This window comes from Dryobates pubescens, chromosome 8 (assembly GCF_014839835.1).
Source record: "Dryobates pubescens isolate bDryPub1 chromosome 8, bDryPub1.pri, whole genome shotgun sequence".
In the NCBI taxonomy this organism is placed as follows: domain Eukaryota; kingdom Metazoa; phylum Chordata; class Aves; order Piciformes; family Picidae; genus Dryobates; species Dryobates pubescens.
Window position 1 is genome coordinate 11,193,750 of NC_071619.1, and position 21,149 is coordinate 11,214,898.

At 41.3% G+C, this 21,149-nt stretch overlaps 1 protein-coding gene across 5 annotated transcripts in view; it reads left to right on the plus strand.

Moving 5' to 3' along the window:
- Nucleotides 1-21,149, plus strand: part of NT5C2 (5'-nucleotidase, cytosolic II) — a 65,459-nt gene that overhangs the window by 11,839 nt on the left and 32,471 nt on the right. For 2 of the 5 annotated variants that reach the window (XM_054163712.1, XM_054163714.1), the window contains 2 exons: nucleotides 8,809-8,929; nucleotides 20,701-20,774. In XM_054163712.1, coding sequence (XP_054019687.1) covers nucleotides 8,829-8,929; nucleotides 20,701-20,774 — 175 coding nt within the window. In that variant the 5' untranslated portion in view covers nucleotides 8,809-8,828. Of the gene's footprint in view, nucleotides 1-2,387; nucleotides 2,437-8,808; nucleotides 8,930-19,268; nucleotides 19,292-20,513; nucleotides 20,585-20,700; nucleotides 20,775-21,149 lie in introns of those variants that run through there. The other 3 variants (XM_054163711.1, XM_054163716.1, XM_054163715.1) reach the window with 3 other exon arrangements.

Below are 21,149 nucleotides of genomic sequence, written 5' to 3' on the forward strand. Positions count from 1 at the left end.
TCTTTTTAGCAATCCTGTTAGTATTTGCAGATATCGGTCAAACAGTGAATTCCTGTTGTGGTGGGCATTTGCATCAAAGCTTACCTCTCTGTTTTCAGCTAAAGCAAATGCATGGAAACTCTTAAGGATTTTCTTTAGGGTGGATATATCAGAGAAAACAGATCAAATTCACCTCTAATCTTTGAAGTCCTTGTGCAGCCAGCACATTAGTTATGGGAAAACCAGTGTGAGTAAAATGTTTCAATTACCTTCCATGTTTCTTACTGGAATTTTAACAGCTGGAAACAAAAAGCAGTGAGAACAACATCTTTTTAGCCAGGTCCTTACTTGCAGTTGGCAGACATTCAGTTGGACAGCAGTTTGGGAACCTCTGCAGCAGAGGTTGCTACAGGCTACTGAAGACCTTTTCCCAAGGAAGTAAGTTTCCCAGGGCTGTTAGGGTGCACAGGTCATGCTAGTGTAGGCCCAGAAGAGCCTTTGTTTGTCCATTCACCTTCTCTCCATTTGAAACTTTTCCCTAGAGGTTTCTTTCCAATATTGCTTGTGCCTCAGCCTCATGTTCATTGATACATTAGTTCGTAAGGTGAGAAAACATCAATCAATTTACAAGGTGAGGAAGAGTCACCTGAGTCCTGATACTCAGTTTGACCTGCTGTGTACCTCAGCCTGTTTTAATTTCCTGCATTAATTCTTGACTCTGAAAACAGGCCGGTTTAAGCAGCACCACCCCCTTCATTTAGAGCCTCCTGATAATGGGAAAACTACTTCAGATTATTTTTTTTTTAAGCTGTTTCATAATTAACTGTCCTCTCTAGTAATATTTTTTGGGTGAATTTATTGAATTTCTAGGCTCTTGTTCTGTCAGTGCTGTACTGAGTGCTCTCCACAGTCATGCTGCTTTCCTGTGCGTAAATGCTTGTAGACTATTTTCAAATCATCTGCAGAGAGGCTCTTGGTAAAATGGCAACCTTCTACTCCAGCCTTACTCTCACAGCTTTATTCCTTTCTCAATATAATCAGTATCATTCCTGGATAGGGACAGCTCACTGACAGTTTTCCAGCAGTGTTTGTAGCAGTGACAGATAGGGACATGGAGTCTTGTACATCCAAGAACCACAGCTGACCTGCAGTTGCAGCATTTCTTTGAGAGCTCATGTTTGCTGGTTCTTCTCTATGACATAGGTCTTGCTTTCCTGGACCCAGTCTCACATTCCTTAAATACTGTTTTGTTTTTTTTTTCTAGCAGTGGAGAATTACCTCTAACAAACTGTTTAAGAAACTTTATATTAGAAACAACTTAACTGAAATGGTTATTCAGCAGGAAATAGTCAGATAAATGCATGACTGGGAATGTTTGACCAATTTCACTAAAGGTACTCCCTTGGTGAAAGCAGCTTCATTGACACAAGCACTCTGGTGGTGCCCAAGAGCTACCCCTTCTCCTGCAGGAGGACTGAAAACCAGCATTGCAGATTGCAAGACTGAAGGTTCCCACCTAGTACAATCCATGGAGCAAGGAGAGTGCTATCAATTTAATGTAATCCAATGGGTCTTTGTGATCGCTGTCAGCTCAATACAGGTGATCTCTGTAAGCTCAATAAAAGTGTCTATGGTTAAACTTACCAGGTTCTTAAGAGCAGATCTCTACCTCTTTAAAGCTCTGTAATGGGCATACCGAATTATCCTGCTTAAAGCTAACTTCAAGTATTAATTATCATGAGCTGAGAGTACACTTTGAAGTGTCACTTGGAAGTAGTTAATATTCTAATAGGAGAAGTGTATTTTGTCCTTCATGCCAGCAGGAATCTTAAGCCTTGCTGTCAGAGGTGCAGCCACCCAGAAGTGGAAGTTCTTCTGTAAAGAACTTAGCTTTGGGCACAGGAAGGAAATAAACAACAACTCACTTTTCTGGTTTGGTTTTTATTTACAAGCCTCACTGCTTCTATTTGGAAACTCTGGGCTTTCCAGTGTTACCAGAGATCTCAAGTCATGGACATCCTAATTTTCCAAAAGCATCACTGATTGAAAACAACTTCTGGAAGCAATTTGCTATTGGCTTTTAAGCAGAAGTGTTGGCAGTAAAATACAGAGTGGTTTGCATTCACATTCCAGGGTTGTGGAGGAAGAGGGAAGTAACTGTTAGAACTAATAGAAGTAGGGTATAAGGCTGTAATTCAGAATGAAATCAAAGGGTTGTTTGGCATCCATGCTATCCCTTGCGGCTTGGAGCAAGTCAGAAACCTACTGCTTTGGGGTGTTTGTTACGTGGGTTTTTGTCATGCAGGTAGCTCTCAGTCTTCAAGAATTCTAAAGATCATCTAGATACCTAGTGTAACTGATACCTTGACCAAGACTGATTGTGTTTTTGTCTCCTGATTCTTCTTTAGCTGAACCCAGTGTTGTCATTTGAAGTGCATTTCCTACGATTGCCATCAGGTAAAGCTGATGTAGCCTAAAATACATCTTGCTAATTATGTTAGGGTTCCTGGGGAGACTTAATCATACTGGCTGGTTAAATGTGTTCATCTCTGTCTTGCTTAACATTCTTGGTAGCAAATTCAATGGAATATGCTTTGTTATCTCCAAGAGATTAACTAACCAGCTTTTTTTGCCCTTTCTGCTAAACAAATGCAAAGTAGAGATATTTCCTGAGGAATTCTACCCCTTCTGATTGTTCTTCATCTCTGTTCAGCCCTGCTCTCTTCCAAGCATTTCTTTTTAGAAACTCTCCTTTTTATTGTACTCAGCTCTCCAAAACTGGGACCTCCACCAAATTTTGCAATGTGGTTTATCACAAGACTTTTGTTTTTTCTTCCTTTTTCCTGTTGTACTGGTAGGATCTCAAGCAGAAGTTTGTCCTGTTTTCCAGCATGTTTTTATGGCTCTCCAGGGTTTTGGGATCATAGTGACTTCTGTACATCTGGGACCTGTACTTCTGAGTTATCAGGAACATTAAAACATGGGCTGAGGAGTCCCCTGCTTATTTTCTCTGCATTGTTCTTCCCAAGCAGAACATGGGCAGAGATTCTGCTGTTTAGCTCATGTGAATAGTAGTTCCCCTGCCTTTTAGAAATGCCACTTAACAGATTGTTTTCCTCATTGGTTGGCATTCTTAGTTCTCAAAATTTCACATCACCTTGCCTTCTAGCATTCATCTGCAACATCCCTTTGGTGAGTTTGTGACTCACAGCATTGGGGTTCATGGAGTGTTTGAGGGCTCTTCCCTTAAGGACATTGCTAGTGGGGCCTCTGGCTGATCAGCTGCTCCCCAGCTGAGTTGAGACACCGTTTGGCTGAGGGGAAGCCTGCACAGAAAGGACTGTTCCACGGAGGTAGCCATGAGAGGGCCAGCACATTAGGGCAAGGGGAGTAGCTATTGGTGTTTATATGCTGAACAGAATCATTGACTTTACAGAAAGCTTCACTGTGGGCATGGCAGGTGAAATTAAGCACAGTGCCTTAGTAGCAGTGTTGAAGAGACTGAAATAGTTGCATGGCCAACTAGTAAATAGGCTGGGAATGCAGTTGCAACATGGGAGAGCCAGAGGTCAACACAGGGTTTAGCCTCAGTAGGGATCAGAAGTCAGGCATGTTTAGAAATGTGTAGAGATTTGAAGCATTATTCCTACTGTGCAATTTCAAGCAGGGCACATATATCAAGGCTTGCTTATGTTTATGAAGCTGGCAGCGTTAAGCATGAAATTGTATTAAATACAGCTGACCTCTCAGTGACTGCCAGTTGATGCCAAGTACTGAAATTTGAATTTGCATTAAAGTATAGTGTACAAGGAAGATGCAGTGTGTCTCTGATTCATCCTGACAGCAGTACAGCAGTAGGAGCTCAGGCTGGTTTTTAGCACAGGGACTGAAGAATAAAGACTTCTGCATTTGATTCCTACTTGCCCTCTGTTATCACCTCCTCTGTGTCCTGCTATCCCTACCTAGCAAAATGGGGACAGCACCTTTTGCTGCCCCCAAATGCAGTGTCTGTACGGTAGGTTTGGAAGTACTTTGGGGTCACAGGTGTAAGAACTGCCCTTCTGGGTGAGGCCAGAAGCCTGCCCAGCCCCTGACCACATAGTGGCAGTAGGACATGCTGTTGAGGGGGATGACATAGTCCTGGCCACTTTTCACAGCTCAGCCCAGGATGTCAGATGCTCAAGAGGATATCATGCTGACTAGAGTGGGTTTCACCTTCCTCTGATGCTAGCTCTTCCAAGTGTCTAGCCTAAACTAGGTGCAAGCTGCTTCTGCCCTCAGTGGAGGGAGAGGGATGCTGGTAGGAGATAAGCTTTTTGAAACCATGCTCTTAGCTGAAGAAAAACTGCCTTTCCCTTCCCATGCTCTGTTTGTGAGGCCATAACATGACCTGGACCACAAATTTGATATGAGCCTTGAAGAAACCAACCCAAATCCTGCTTTCTTTGCTTTTTCTCTTTCTCAGGATTTTAACATGGTTCATTCCTTCCTTCCCTACAGAAAGCCCCTTGAGGCTCCCCTTGCATTGCAGTGGGGAGCCAGGAACTGCTCTAGGCTTGGCAGGGGCACCAAGAAACTTGTCTGTACACCCACAGCCTCCAAGTAGATATAAAACTTTGAAGTAGCTAGTGTTAGATGTGATGATTTTTCTCTCTGTTCACTTTCTTCTGTGGGTAGTACTGACAAGGTCTTAATGATTCTTGAGGAGGCAGAGGTAGTGCATGGCTGATGAGTATGCTACAGTCTTGGGATTGGTTAGTGATGCTTTTTTTCTGCTGTATAAGCTTTCAGAGAATATCCTTGGAAAAGAATTGTCACTGCTATTTTGTTTATCTCTGCATTTTAGTGTTTGTGCCCCTGATTTGGCATTGCATCATCAAAAAGTGTTAAAGTGTTGAACTCAGAAAAAAACACAGGCAGTGCACTTAACCTGAACACATCATCAGGTGCAGAAATTTCTAACTATTTGTTGAACAAAGAGAGGTAAGAAAAATAGTGGCAAAACTTGTAGGGGGATGTTCCTGGACATGTTATTTTGTGTGGCTGAGTACTTGATAAAACCACACTAGGGATAGTAAGTGAAAGCGCCAAAATCTGACAAAAGAAGCAAATGGGCTTATTTCAAAGTATGTGCTAAAAGTCTTGTGTTCTTTTGGATGAAAGCATATGTGTTGGATGGTAGCTCTGAATCAAAGCTTTGAAGCTGAGATTTTAAATACTTCTTCCAAATGAACCCTGTATCATGTATGCTATCAGATGCTTAATTAAGACTGCACTACCAAGAAGCATGTTTGCAATAAATTGTGGGGAGGTGTTCTCACATGTCCTGTCTATGCAAAGATTTCTATTTTAATGCAAAGCTATTTACAGATTATTGATTTCCAAAATAGATTCATAACTAAGGAAAGATGCATCATATTTCAGTTGCTCGGGGTTGAGAATCTTGCCTGGCTGGCTGCCTGCTCTCTTAGATGTTTATTCCAGTAGCTTACAACTATGTGGAGTGATTCAGTCCTTCTCACTTGTCTCTCTCTATTTGGAAGAAGGAATTTGTATTCAGGGGTCAGGTTCCATGTCCTTTGCCCAAGCAGGTAGGCTGATTTTTACACCTTTGAAACATAATAATAATAACAATAAACAAACCAGGTTGGAAGAGACCTTCAAGATCATCGCGTCCAACCCCTCAACCAGTCCAACCCACCTAAACAACTAAACCATGGCACCAAGCACCCCATACATAGGAGCAGTTTTATTGAAGGCTGTTAGATTTATTTTTTGTGTGTAAGACTTTTGGGCAGGGAACATCCATCACAGCATCTTTTGTCAGTTGTTACTGTTTAATTTCAGAGCAGTAAGCTTTTGCCACAGTGCCAGTGGAGCCTGCTAAGCTATATGAGTGCCTTTGAGTTCACGTACTACAAGATGTTTTTATTTTATACTTTGTGAACATTAAGAGAAAGATTGTAATAAATAAATCAGGGCAAAGCCTGAAAGCAGAGGTAATACCTTTTACTAGAGCAACTGACAGTTTTTGTTTGAAAACAGACAGGCTTGTGTGCCCAAGAACTTGTCTAGCCGTACCTGTTGGTCTGATAATAGATAGTACCTCTGTCTACAAACCCTGTCCTGTCTGTGAGCTCTGTTCATCACAGCTACAGCAAAATACAGCTGGATCATTAAAATAATTCAGGCCTTCCTTACTTAATTTTGGAAACTCAGTTTTTTGTGGTTTCCTCAAGTCTCAGTGTTTTGAATCCTCACACAGACAAAATGATGCTATCTGGTTTCTCCTGCTGTAGAGGAGGGTTTCGTCACACAGGAGCTCAAACTGTTTCCATCAATTCTAATTTTAGAAAGAATGTTATTAAAAGCAGCCTGCTGAAAGGCTTCTGCCAGCTGAATTCTAGGATGTTTCGTAGGATACTGTTAGTGAATGATTAGATGTCTGGCATGGATGGCCATCGGGAGCAGTCCTGTCCTAGTACCTGTATCAGCATCTCTGATGTGGTGTAATGGTGACAGGATGCAGATGAAGTGAGAAGAGACTGATGGAATAGAAAGTCTCTGGCTTTGGCTGTGGCTGTAAATCTTTGAATCTTGCTATGGCTCTGACAAGGTAAGCAGAATAGTGTAACCTTTCTAAATGGCAGGAAGTTTGGATCTGGATTTCACCTGGAAGATCTAGACCCAGAGCTGTCTCAGAGTCATAAGACCAGCCATGCAACAGGTTTTGTCAAAGCTGCTAACGTGCCTTTTAGAAGCCTGAATTGTGTATGTCTTTAGGAGCTGAATCTGTAGGTTTAGTAGCTTTAAAACAGCTTTAGATAAGACCATGATAGAGATAATCTGGACCATGCATGGGGTAGATCCTTTTCCACGCTATGGGGACACAAAACCTTTCTGAGGTTTGCAGTCCTGGGGTCATATTGGATCCTTCACTTTGATGCATGTCTCTTTGCTGCTGACCTGGAGTCGTCACTCTTGCATAGGCACTGCTCCTCTCCCGAGGACTGCTGTAGCTCTTGCTGCTTGTAAAGAAGAATTGCTGCAGGCCTTTGAAGTGGAACAGGTTGATGCTTAAGGGCTGTGCTCTGGCACAGCTTAAATAGCTAGTAATTACTTACAAGCCCTTGGTAGCTGGGATGTGGGCTATTTTAGAAGCTGTTTCTCCCTGCATGCCCTGTTGTGGAAGTTGTGGCTGGCTGGAAAGGCTCGTCACCCTCTCCCTGCTGTGACCTCCTCTCCTGGGTGTGTTGCAGGGAATTCGGAGGGGAGAGCTCTCAGCTCTGGCATGCAGTCCCCTGGGCTGCCTGCCAGGGCCTAAATTTGGTGACCTTTAGGATGTGGCAGAAGATGCATTAGTAAACCTTGGTTATAGTAACTAGGAGGCAAGCAGAGAACGCTGGAGGAGAGAGGAACATACTTTTTACAGAAAAGCTGTTTGCTGTCTGTTTGATTTTTATGACCAGCAACTAGTAGGTACATAGACTAACAAATACTGTGACAATTGCAACTGTTGCTCTTTCATCAAATTTAAAACTAAGACATTAAACAGATTTCCTCTAGGAGAGCGAGCAGGCGTGTGACTGCCGAAAGCGCCGTTCGCTCTGCTCTCTACTTCGCTGAAATCATCTAGTTTTCCTTCCTGTAAAATGAGAGCAGTCATATTTAAGAGGTGTCTAGAAATGGTTGCTGTCTCATTACCCATGTAGCTTGTGGGTGGTTTTGTTTCTCTTAAGGAAGAGCAAACAAGCCAAGCCCTGTGGTTCAGCAGTTGTGTGGGTTACACAACGTGGTTTCATGTTATACCGAATTTGGTATAACTGTGGGATGCGTCTCCCACCCTGTTCTTACCAGCTCTAATGACAGCGTTGCGGTAGGTTGAGCTGAGTTCAGCCCGCTGACCAGTGACCAAGTACCTAGTTTTCATTTGATTTCAATCAGTTAGCTTTGACTTGGACTGGTGAACTGAACTGGCCCAGCATGAGGCTGCTTCATCATCCTGCCTGGTGCCATGCGCACAGCAGGACGTACTCCTGGCTCTGGAGAAGGGGGCAAGCAGAGTTGTCCAAGTGTGCTAATAGCACAATTGGGAAGGATACCTCTTTCTCCTGACTGTAGGGCCTTTCTGACAAGAAGGACTGTCCAGTAGTTTGATTTTGACAACCAGTACTTGTGCATACATTTGTGAAGATCTGCTTGGGAACATTTCTTTGCTAGTGTTACACATTTGCAGCGTGTTCTCATTCTGTCTCAATGTCACTGACCTGCTGAGGACAGAAGATCATCTTTCTACTTTCCTTCCAATTGTTTCTGCAAATTTAGCATCAGCTTGAAGCTTTGTCTTTGCTTAGAGATCAAATGGCCTGGACAAGGCTCTTTTATTTTTACTATGCAGTAAAAGTGGCAAGGTCAGTCCTGCCAGGGTTTGTAGGGTATGCCCTGCCTAATTTATCTCATGTATAAAGGCTAGGTTTGCCATCACCTGTAGCAAACACATCTTAGTAACTCCAGGGTCAAAAAATACTCTTTTTTCAGCAGCAAGAACAAGGTCTCTGTTTCTAAATGTGTTTTTCACCATAGTGGATAGGAATATCTGTACAGTTTCAGCCATGTGGAAAAGCCTTTCCAGCTCTCTGTTTTCACACCTTGTCTCAGCAAACACCTCAGAGAAAGGCACCTTTCTTGACCTGCAAACTCAGATCATTCCACTTGGTACTTTGCAAGGCTTCCTGAGTGGCATTGCATCTCTTCTTACCGGGAAACAGGCAACTTTCTGGTGAAACAAACCTTGAGCTTAAGCAAGCTTCTCTCTTCTGCCTCTTTCAGAAATAAGTAAGCATTTGAAGATGACAACCTCATGGAGTGACCGACTTCAGAATGCAGCAGATCTCCCTGCAAACATGGATGGGCATGCTCTGAAAAAGTACCGTCGGGAAGCCTATCACCGGTGAGTCATTCATGTTAACCACAAAAAGAAGGTGCTGAGACAGAGGGAAATAAACTAAGCATAAACCCCCTTTTATTGGTTGGGTTTTTTGTTTGTTTGTTTTGTTTGTTTTTCTTTTTGATAAAAGAGAAAGGTTATTCTCACTTCCTTGCAGAAGTGTTAATAGAAGGCTCCCCAGAGGAGCTGTGGAGTCTCCTTCTCTGGAGACTTTCAAGACCCATCTGGATGTGTTCCTGTGTGACCTGTGTTAGATTCTATGGTCCTGCTCTGGCAGGGTAGTTGGACTCAATGATCTTTGGAGGTCCCTTCCAGCCCCTAACATTCTGTGATCCTGTGAAGGGGTCTTAGATGATCTAACAGTGTTGGCATGTGGGAATTTGAAAACAGGAAAGTTGAGGCACATGTACTACAGTGAGTGAGGGTATGCTTTCATAATGCAGTTGAAAGGGATAGAAGCTGTAAAGTCAAGAAATACTCAGGGGGAAAAGTGTTACAGCAATGATTGCAATGCACACTTAGACAGCCTAGCCTTAGGCAGTGGAAGGCACAAACAAATAAGGGGGAAATCAAATGGGATCAGAAATTAAGTGTTTGAGAATTGTATCTAGTATGATTCATTGTGTGCACCACAGGAGCATGCAGAAGCACAAGGTAAGATCTCAGCCTGATTTTCTGTTGCATGTATGCCTAAACCCATCTGTGCTGTAAAACAATTACAATCTAAATAAACAAGGTAGAGCACAGAATAAACCAAATGTTATCACTCTTTTTTTATAGTTGGGGAAATCGAAGTACAGATACCAGATCGTTTTCACAAGATCACTTTGGAGGTTTGGTTGAGCCAAGAATTTAGCCCACGGCTCCTGGAGTCATAGAGTATAAAAGATGGATGCAATCTGTATCCTTATCAGATGTCTGGATCATTACAGAGTTAAAAACAACAGCATCGAGTAATTGTCAGTATTCTGTTTGTGGGAGGTGTACCTTGAAAGTTTAGCTTGTTTAATTTGAGAAGTCATGCAGTGTGATGATCAGAGTGTATTCAGCAGGCGTTGGGGAGACGTATGGCTAATGCAGAAGCAGAAAAAGAAGTCAGGTTTCCCAACCTCATGCTTAAATGCCATTGCATTTGTGATTCATATACAGTGGTATTTCTGAGGAAGTGTTTTGGAAGTGTTAGATATCTTTTGATTCTCCACATGGAATCCAATTAGAGAAAAACGCCTTAGTATCCTGTAATAGGCCAGGTTGTACAAGTTGCAGTGTCTAAGGCTTAAAAGTAATGGATCCTGTGAGGCCTTTCTGAAGCTTTCCAATTTCCATTGGACATATCTGGCAGACATCTTGAGTGGTGGCATTATTGGAGTCTCTCCGTGTCGGCTGGTTTGTCCAATAGGGAAGCATCTAATGAATGTAACTATATATAGCATGTAAAAAGAGAGAGATTTTATATTATTCCCTGGCAAAAAAAATCTTCACATTGTTGAAGTCATTGAGAGATTTAACTTTGTGTCACAGTTTTATCTATGACTTCAGTTGTGCTACTCCTGATTCAGCCTGATGGATATTAGGTCAGAATAAGGCCTATTTTTTTCTAAACATTTCCTCTGCATTTGTTATGGTTAGGTGCTGACAAGTCTGTTAAGTGTTCTACAAGAGCCAAAGGAAGCAGTACTTGTACTTAAAGCTCACTCATTCAAGTCCTCATCATTTTTACCCTTAAATCGTGTAGGAAATCTGTACTTTCTTGAGAAAGAATTTCCTTATGGAAGATGAGAGTGAACTCATGAAGGAAGGTTTGTCACTAGGACCTGGGATCTGGTGGTCCAAAATTAGTCTGTGATGCAGATTATGTACCCCTTTTTAGACCGTAGAAATGTCTTGCCCAAAATATATGGAGCAGAAATGTTGCTGGCACTTCAGCTTTCCATGGAAAGCACAACATTGGCAATACATTAAGGGAAGGCACATTTTTGTTTTGAAGTTACTAGCTTCTTTTAAGGAGGGGAAGCATGAGGGAGAGGGAGGTAACAGGAGAGAATGAGAGAACCTGATGCCAAGACCGTAGTATAAATCTGTGCTATTAATGGCTTTGGTGTACCAGTTTCATGGGAGTTATTTTGATAATCCAGTATTGTAAGAATCTGAAACAACCTCATTCCAGGGGCAGTGTTGTCAGATTTCTATTTCTGGTATTTTTTGTGATCTTCAAGTTAACAGATGTAATGCTACTTAAAAGATAAAGTGCAGACTTAGCATGATAGAGTACCACTGAAATGATTTTGCCCTTGTTGTCTTATCTGATCTTTTTTAGTGGTTTAATAATTGTTCAGCTGTGTGGTGGGCGCATCAGTTATAGGATGTGAATTTGTTTCAACAAGTAATGCTCTGGCTTTTGGATATTGCTGAAGCACTGTCAATTTTATGAATAAAAGAAATACATAATACAAGGCTTTCATTGTATTTTTTTTGTTTTGTTTTCTTTCACTCTGTCTCTTTTTTCCTGTCTCTTCTTACTCCAGCAGCTAAAGAAAAAAAGAAAATAAACCATTGAAACATGAATCTGAAGTGACTTAGAAACAGGAAAAAAACCCAAACAAACATTGTATTTAAAACTATTAAATTTACTTACCTTAAAGCTTGTCCCAGTGATTTTATGTGCTTAGTCTGGAAGGATGAAGGAGCTTGGCAGCTGGGCTGCATTTACAGATGAGTATAACTGGGGCTCGCTTGATACCAATGTTGGAAGCCCAGCTGGGCTCGAAGTAATTCATTGTGGTTGTCTAAATGCTGCCAGTTATGCTTGGTTTTCTGAGGTGTGAAATTTAAAACACTTGTTTCACTGTTTGTTTACTTCATGCTTACTCAAATAGCAGTGGAGATACTTAGACAACTTGATTTGACTTTCTGGTTCTTGTGGACTAGCTCAGATTTAATATGCTTGAATTGTAATGTTCTCTTAGGATGAAAATGTAAAAAAACTTCAAAAAACCCTCAATATGCCACTGTAATAGTAGTATCTTACTGTGCCCATTCATGCTAGGAATGTGTCCTTTCAGGTGTTGCACTTCTTATTGTATCATTCCTGATGGGTGGATGTTCAGTGTATAATATTGTTGGCAGAAATCCCAGCTGAGACTGGTTTAACTGGTGTAATGCACACTGACTCAATGTGTGATGACTATATCATAATCATGTCTGAATGCTGTGGGCAAGAATGCTCAAAATCAAATATTTATAGCTGTTTTCCTCCCAAAACTTCTGCTTGATGTTTAGATTGGTTTATATGGCTGCTTAAGAAATTAGAGTATTGAGGTTATTGCTGAAATGTGCAAAGCTCGTGAATATAAACACCTGTACTGTGCTGTGCTGTGGAGCTCAAGGGCCATAAAACCAGCATCAAGAATCAGAAAAGTCTGCAGAGGAGAAGTGCTGGGGTTATTTATTTAGGGTGTTTCTGGTGACTTTAACTAGGACTTTCAGTTAGCTAGTGTTACTATCAGCTCCAAACCTCATTACACAACATTGTTGGCGCCCGTTGGAGGTGAGGTCCAAAGACGAATTAATATACAAGCTAGATGTTATTCATTCTCTAGCAGAGGTCACTGGTAAGAGGATACTGCCTTACTGTGCTATTGGCACCATACATTTTAATTCAGAAATAAAATGGATGTGTAGCTGTTAGGTGGCTTTTCCTCAGTGTGTGTGGTTATGAGGCCACCTCCCTCATGCACTACTTGTTGACTTTTCCGGGTAGAGGATAATCACTAGGTCATTTGTTCTGGAGGAGTACTGTCATTTAATGTGATTGTAATTAGGCAAGAACTAGGTTGACTCTGAGCCACCAAATTGCCCTAGTGTCTATTTTTTAACTTGGAGTGTGCACTTCTAGGCACCCTCTGGATTATCTCACATAGCTCTTTAGGGTTTAAATAGCAACCACATCTAGTTAAAGCAAATAATGGAAAAAGTTGTTGTTCCATCCACTCTTGTTTCTGACAGTTACCAAGATCCAGGAAACAGGTATTTGCATGTACTTTTCTTCTGTGGATTTGGCTTAACAGGGCAGCAAAGCTGAGATGGCACTTTTGTTAAACAGACAGACTTTGGGATGTTTTACTGTTTTGCATCATAGTAATTTGAGACTGCTCATCCTGAACGTGGGGTTTCTGTTGCTTTAGTTTGGCTTTCTTGCTCTGTTGTTTACTGACTAGCACAAGGGATGTGGTGTGATTCCTAATCTTAATTCTTCTGCTGACTGCTCATAAAATACTGAATAAATGGCTTCATTGTTTTGTGCTTCAGTTTGCTTTCAACCACCATCTTACGGTGGTTATAGGAGTTAAGTGTATGCATCAACAGTGACAAAGCAAAAGGATTACCAATTGGTTGTTCTGTTTTTTAGAGTTAAGGATGTATTTCAGTTTGTTTGAACTTGCAAACTCAAGGCTACTCACAAGGCTGATCTTGTTTCTTCACTTTATTGATACAAGCTCATCTCATGAATGCAAGTAGGTGGAAATGTTATATAAACTAGGCTGTGAGGCTTGAAACTGTTCATCTGTTTGGGTGGCAATATATAAAGTCTCTTTAAAATGATTAGCTCATTGAGGTGGCAAATGAGACAAAAATCTTTAGCAGTCTGAAAGTGCTCTTTTCATCATACAGGTTCAGATAGGTGATGTGTGGTATTTTGAGGTAACTGTAAATGCAGTAGCTTTGTAGGCACTGCTGCTTGTGGTCTGTCCTCGTCTTTGTGCAGCCACCTTGGACTCGTGTGTGGTGGTGGCATGCGTGTAGTGGAGGGCAGCATGTGGCTCTCCAATTATTTTGCTTTAGTACTTCAGACATTAGAGAAGGGAGAGGGAGTGTTAAGGCAGCAGAATGAGTGAGCTTATGAGAAAGCAGAACACTTGCCAAATTAATAATAAAGAAATGACACTGCCTTAATGGTTTCACAGTGCCGACAAGTGTTATTTTGGGATGGAATCCATATGTGAACTTCTTGGCACTTTGCTGTTGCCTGGGAAGAAAACCCAAACAATGGAAACAGAAGTGGCCAAGGCTATCTCCTACCATCTGATTCCTGCTTAATTTCAGAGGGAAGTGCTCATAGTTGTATTTCTGGATACAACTTCATCAAGCTTTTAAGTTCCACTCATAGCCTGATGTTCCAGTTTTATGTCACTGTAATTGTGCAAGGGTCATTAGTCTTGTGAAATTGCAAGGCACTCTGCTGGAAATGTTACTAGAAGTGGCCATGAAATTTTGATGCCCTTCTGTCTTTCCTATTCGATGCTGTTTCATTGGCCTAAAGTAATCTTGAGCCCAAACAACATCTGTAAATGCGATTACAAACATCTTGACCTGTCAGAATAAAATGGAACTCTGAAAATTTAACACTGTAAAAAGAAAAGGCCAAATAATATGATAAATAGTAATATATGGAATGGTCATTATTTGCCTAACAAGGCAAAAGTCTGATTGCATTTGTTTTAGTAGTTTAAAGCAGGTTATTATCTCCTCTAAGACAGATACAAAAGCATCCAGCACCCAAAGACAAGACAGTTTGATCTATGTTGGTATCTTCTTGTGGCTGCTGACACGACTTGTGACAGGTCAGTGAGAGATTTATTGGAGTCCACTGCTGTTGGTGGAAGTCATCTCTAGCCAGAACTATATCATCATGGAGTGAGACATCTCCCACAAGCACACAACATCTGGGGGCTATCTAGCAATGCTGAGAACAGCCAGTTGTCATAAGTGGGAGTTTTTTTCCTTTATTAGCCTATTTAAGGATGCCATAAGGAACATGGACATGGGAGGTTATTCAAAACTCATCCATTTACTTCCTTCTTATTTCTTTTTAATTCTTCTAGCTTATTATTATGGAAGTTGTCCGTACAGTGAAGATTTAACCAAAGTGCCTAAATTTTAAGGAAGCAGGAATCTGAGCAGGAATCTGAGCCTTCTGGCTAGTTAGTACCTGTTTCATGGCTGGCTTGGGCCCAACTATTCACCAGTCTTTTTAAACACACATGTAGGTCATGCTCAGCCAGCTCCCACTGTATTTGTTGTTCTACTCAGCAGTGTTTCAAGTTGCTTTGTATTTATTTGATTTCCAATTAAGCATACTCTCCTGACAAACAATGCCTCTTGCTTCAAGGTATTTCCAGACTCATTTGGAAAATCATTACGAAAGTGCTCTGTTGCACAAACCTCACTTCACGTTGTTCATTTTCATCTTCTTGCTCTGAGGAGTTGTGAGCCATGTGCCAATTTCCTCCCTACTTGCATAATTCTGTGTGTTTTGTTTATTTTGTCAGCCATATTACAAGAATATTTTACATGCAGATTTCATTCAGGGCACAGAATTGTTTTGAGATTCTGCACGAATCAAACAGAAGCATTTCTCTCCCTCTCTGCATTGGTTTCTCTCCTGTGTTATTTGAGAAGAGTTGGGATTTAGATTCCTGCCTTGGAACTGATTGACAAGAACAGTAACAAAACCAAGATCAGTTCTCTTGTAAAAATATAAAGGACTGTGAACTGCAGTGTTGAGGATATCAGGGCCCTGCAACTCACTTTGTGCATGCTCAGCAGTTCCTTCTTCCTTACAGTACCACACATTTTTCTCTTCTCCAGCACAATTCGTAGAGCTCAAAAGGAAAATAAATACTGTCACCATTGAGAGCCTTCTGCTGTGGGCAAGCTGCAAGGTTTAATGTTTGAGGCAGAGTTCATTAGGGAAGAAATGCGCTTCATGCTTTCCTATAAACAGCTCTTCAAGTGAACTTTTCAAAAGGTAGGGACCTGTGCCTGGCTAAGCCATCTCAAGGCCAAGCTGCTGCCTCCCCACTCCCAGCTGTGCCATATGCTGGCTCAGGAAGCCACTGGGGCTGGATCCAATCCCTCAGCCAGCTTCTCCACAAGCACCAACATCTTGGACCACTCCAGCTACACTGCACAGGGAGTGCAAAAACTGCAGAGTGTTCACAGGGATGTTCCTCAAAACAGAAATATAAAGCTTGTTTTTCTCATCAGGAAGGAAAGGTGAAGGCAATGTTCTGTTTAAGGAGATGCTCTGTGGAAAACGTGTGGAGCTGGAGAGTTGGGTTTAGGTAGTATCCACCTCTGCCTGTCATGACCAGGAATGGAGAGCATGTTCTCATTCTGTGCCTGCAGTTGGATTTGTCTGATTTTCCTACTGCTCTTAAATTTTTAGATCAGCTTATTTATTTTTTTTTTAACTCCAATGCTCCTAGTTAAAAAGTATTATATTCTGAATGGGGAAAGTACAAAATCAGGAAGATACAATTTCTTCTCATTCTGGCAAGTGGGAAAATTACTCTAGAATAAAATGACTTGCCTAAAACTGTTGGGTTGTTTTAATTGTCTTCTTACTCTGTCTTTATCTCAGCTGTTTGTAATCTGGAAGCTTCTTGGAGTTTTGTTTATCTGGATGAACTGTAATAAACTTTTCATCTCATCTTTTGAGACCAGAGGATTTTTTTTTTCCCTCTCAGATGGTTGGAGTTCTTAAGGTCTTTGTGTTGGCTTTGCTTTATAGTCGTTAAAACCAGCTTTTGGCATTTCTATATACCGTGTCTTTTGTGGAGATGTCACGTTTTTGTTGCCAACAGACATGTTTTAACTGCTATTCTCGAAATCAGGCAGGGCATACCTTTGATTAGGACCTAAGCATGGCTTTGAAACAGGCTAAGTCTGTTCTGAATCTTGTGGGAAGCCCCTGGCTCTTCCCAGAAAGTGTCATGGTAATTTATTTTCAATTTTTCTCTTTGGTTTCCAGCATGCTGCAGATATTTACTGCTGTGAGTAAAGCCCCTGATTTTAGCTGTTCAGAGTAAATATTTGTAAGTATCTCTACCTTGCCCCTTGTGTCTAGCGGGACACTGTCAGTAGGAGACATCTTCTTTTATCAGCATTTAAAGTTGAGGTCCCGAGTGCAGTAACCCAATATCTGGCTGGGCCTTCACAAGTCACAGAAGAAGTTAAATTGGTTAAAAAAAAAAAAAGAAAAGATGTGGGTTTTGGTTTTTTTTGCTACTTTTTAGTCTGCCATTTAGTCTGCCAAGGCATATTCAAGTTTAGATTGATTAAAGTGTTCTCATTTCCTGTCCTGAACGTGTTGTGTAATAGCCTCCTTCAGCTTTCTTTAATATTTGCTCTGTTTCGCTCCAGCACTGGTGGGTGAAGTGATTGCCATGTCAAATCAGTCAGTAGGATTCCTTGAAATCTGCCAGGTCCTGTGCACTGCTGGGGCATGATTAGACCCTGCCACATACTGTTTCTAGGTCATAGGCAGTGTTTACGAGTTGATGGAGAGAGATCTTTACCAGCTTCTTACTAAGAGGGGGCTGCTATAGTAATTTTCGGGGGGCTGGTATAGTAATTTTCATGTTTTAGCCATAACATTTATTTGGAACTGTGGTCGTTTGAGGCTGTGCCTTTAAGAACAAACACTGCTGGAACACACTGGCTAATGTTTTTGGTACTAGAACCAAAACATTCTGATATTCTAAACGAATTTCATTGGTTGATAAACAAAAATTCAGCTTTAGATTGTGAAGCGGTTGGAAAATTTTTTCCTCAGTTCAGTTCGGTTTGGGAGTTGGGGGAGTTTGGTGTTTCAGCCTGTTCTCCCTGCCTGCTTCTTCTGCGAACTGCTGGACTTGGCCTTCAGATAAGCAAACACTAATCCTGCATGGGCTTTTGAAGCTTGCTAACAACTCTTTTCCTTAGTAACTTGCCTTTCTCTCTCTCTAACCCCTTTTTGGGGAAAAAGGGAGGTAAGGGGGGGAGAGAGGGGGTTCCAAAGAGGGGATCCCTCCCTGAGGGAGGGATTTTTGTTGTGTTATTTGTCTTTGCTGTGTATATATTGTAAATACCTGTATATATTGTGTTATATATAACCTGCTTTCCATATATGCTTGTAAATATATAGCTTTTGCTCTTCGACTGAGTTAGCTGTGGTTTCTTACTCTGTGGAGGAGGGAGAGCTAAGCCCTCTCTCAACCCACCACAGGAACCAAAATATGCTGGTAGGTGGTGTTCATTTAATTGCCTTTAGTAAACTTTACCAGATCTTCAGTATTAATGTGTACAGGTTTGGGTTTGTTTTTTTCCAGTCTTGGAGTTCAGTTTGTATATACTCTGAATGCCAATGATGAAAAAAGACTGAGTCTTAGAGATCCTTCCATGGTTTTTGGTCAATTTGGTGTCATCACCATCTAAACACAGGCAGGCTGGACTGTGGAAGACATCTCTTGGGTCACAGCTCCCTTGTTTTTTGCCTCTCACAGACACTGTCATATTACCCTTTGTATAAGCGCATTCAGCTCTGTCTTGCTGCTTGTTTTTGCCCTCATTCGAGAAACTGTTCCCAAATGTTGCAATGCTTTAGATTTCCCTTCCTATTCCTGTCAAGTTAAGAAGAATGTAAAACTGTGCTCTGAGGGCTAAGCCTAAAAGCAAGGACAAAATTGGACTGTGCAGGTCAGACTAAAAGTGTTGCTAGGTTCTCCCGGAGGTATGTTATTCCTTCCTAAATGCTCCACTTCAGAAAGAGACTGCACAAACATAAGCTCAGAAATTTTGTGCTTCAGTTGGCTATTAAATGATGCTTCTTGGCACCAGCAGCAGCAGAACATAATCATCTTCATTACACAAAGCATGAGACTGTTTAGTAACAGACAGCATTTCACGTTGGCCTCTTGTAAATCACAGCTATCTCCATGTTAAAAGACAAACATGGATTCAAACTGCAGAGTCTAATAATTTACTCCACCTACTCAAAAGCCAGCTATTGCAGGAGTGAAACACAGTGATTTACAATCCCATCTCATATTTCCAAAAGGCATTTCTTTACCAGTTTTCAGTTTGTTTGTTTTTTCCCCATCACTTTGTCTTGTTTAGGTAATACATAAATCTATCAGAAAAGACCATCATCTATAACCTCTGAGGCCCCTTAGTGACAAGCCCCTTTGTCAAAGACAGGCACTTTGCCAGGAAACTGTGACTCCCAGAGAGAGTGTGCAAGGTTAGGGGGAAAGTATACTATTGCCAGAGAAACTGTATTCCAAGTGGATTTGTGTGGAACAACAACGATATCCAGTGACTGGTTAAATTAGCCACAGATGTGTTCTCTGCAGCACTGTCCAAGAAGATACACAGTACTTTAAGGCTTGGTTCAGGCATAGTGATCTCCTGAAGTCGAATCAGATCCAAGCAAAATTGCATTAGTACTAGGGAAGCGTTAAAGGGATTGTGTAATGTGATTCAGACAAGTAGATGAATCAGGCTGCTGCGAACTAAGCTAGGAGCACATCGGTCAGAGATGAGGTAAGACGACTTGCTTAGAAGTCTGACAGTTTGATGTTAGCAGTTTGCTGTTAGAATTTGAGCAGTGGCAGATTGACAGGGGCAGTTAAATGAGCACATTCTGCCAGCCACCTGCCCAGAACATGTGTGTGGAGGAGAATCTCACAGTGGTTTCTTTCAGCTTTTCAGAGCGTGCGGGTGCCTGGTTTTGCACTTGCTGTCTCCATTGCTGTGCTGCTGTCCCTGCGCTGCTCCTCCTACACGGCAGCGCTGCCGATTTCAGTTTTTGAGAGGATAATTACTCTGCTGAGAGCAGTGCATGTATTAAATATTTGGAGAATTTTCACATACTGAAACCTGAGTATAGATGAAGGCTCTGGGACATTTCTCATACAGGAGAATTTTGTCTTGGCATCACAGCGCGAGCAGTACGTGGGGTTTCGGTCTGAGATCAGTGTTGAGAAGCTCAGCTTGCATCCCTCAGCCAAGTTCTGACTCTTGTTCTTAAAGTTCAGCTAAAACAGACAGTGGAGAGAAATCCTGTTGAATTACAGATCTGTTATATGGTTTGAAGTTCTGGGGAAACATAAGTGGCTTAGTTACTGTAGTATTTGGAACAGGAAGCGAGAAAAGCTTTTGTTGTACGCTCTGACCTATTTCTGTACCATGCTATTTACATGAACTAAATTGAATATGGTGTATTAAAATGTCATCAGAAAGGGCTTGGAAATGTTCAGCTTAGATTGCCATTGCAGTAATCATTAAAAGTGGAATTTAAAAACCAGCAGTTTTGCAGAGGAGTTGCAGAGGAGTTCTAAATAAAAAGATTTTCTGAGTAGAAATAACAGATTCTTGTGGATTAAAATTGGTCTCTGTTGCTGTTTTTCAGACATTTATTAAATGTTGTTAATGCTGTTGGTGTAAATGCAGAAACAGATCTGTTTAGATTTGCTTTGAATTTCCAGATACAGTTCCAAAGAGGGCTTAAATGCTGCAAGTTTATTCACAGACATGTTACTTTCTTTTCCTTTCCTTGTTATCACTTTGTAAGCATTTGGTTTAATCAAGCAAATTGTGTTACTTCCCATCCTCTGCTTCTAGTTTCCTCTCACTTGGGCTCTGAATTCTGCTTCAGGAGATTTTGCACTTCTATTCTTAGGAATTTTTGCAGGTCACATGCAAAGCCGTGTGTGTGTGTGCATGCATGCGTGTATGTCTTTAGACAGCACACCAATAATTAGAATAACCCTGCAAAGTCATGGCTTTGCTTCAGGAGAACCCACTGCAAAACATTAAACATGCCTCCATTTTCAGGTATATTTTCTAGTTTTGACCTAAGAGACATCTGACAGATGGCAGAATGTTTATTCTAAACTACGACTCTACTTAAAATGCTTGTACCTACGGCTTGATTTCTTCTCTCTTTACAGGGTCTTTGTAAACAGAAGCTTAGCCATGGAAAAGATAAAGTGCTTTGGTTTTGATATGGATTACACACTTGCTGGTGAGTATCTGCTTAATTCTGTTTGTCATTGCCTTAGTTTGGAATATACTGCGTCTCGTTGAGCAAAACCCAGTTACTGGTTGGACTACTCCATTTAGCACGTGCTGCTTCTCTAAGCAAATATGTCATTGACTATTCATTGCACTTTGATTTTTGTAACCTGCAAGCGATTATGGGTGTCAAGGAAACCAAAGCTTAGTAAGATGACTTGCTTCTTTAGATTCCACTATATTTTGATACTGCCCTCAATGCAAGCTTGTCTTTGAATAATCAAGTGATTTCTTCTATCCTGGGTGCATATGGTGAGCTGCACCTTTATCCAGCAGGTTCTCCTGTGTCCTGGAAGGGCCACTTTTTCAATAAGTTTTCCTCTCT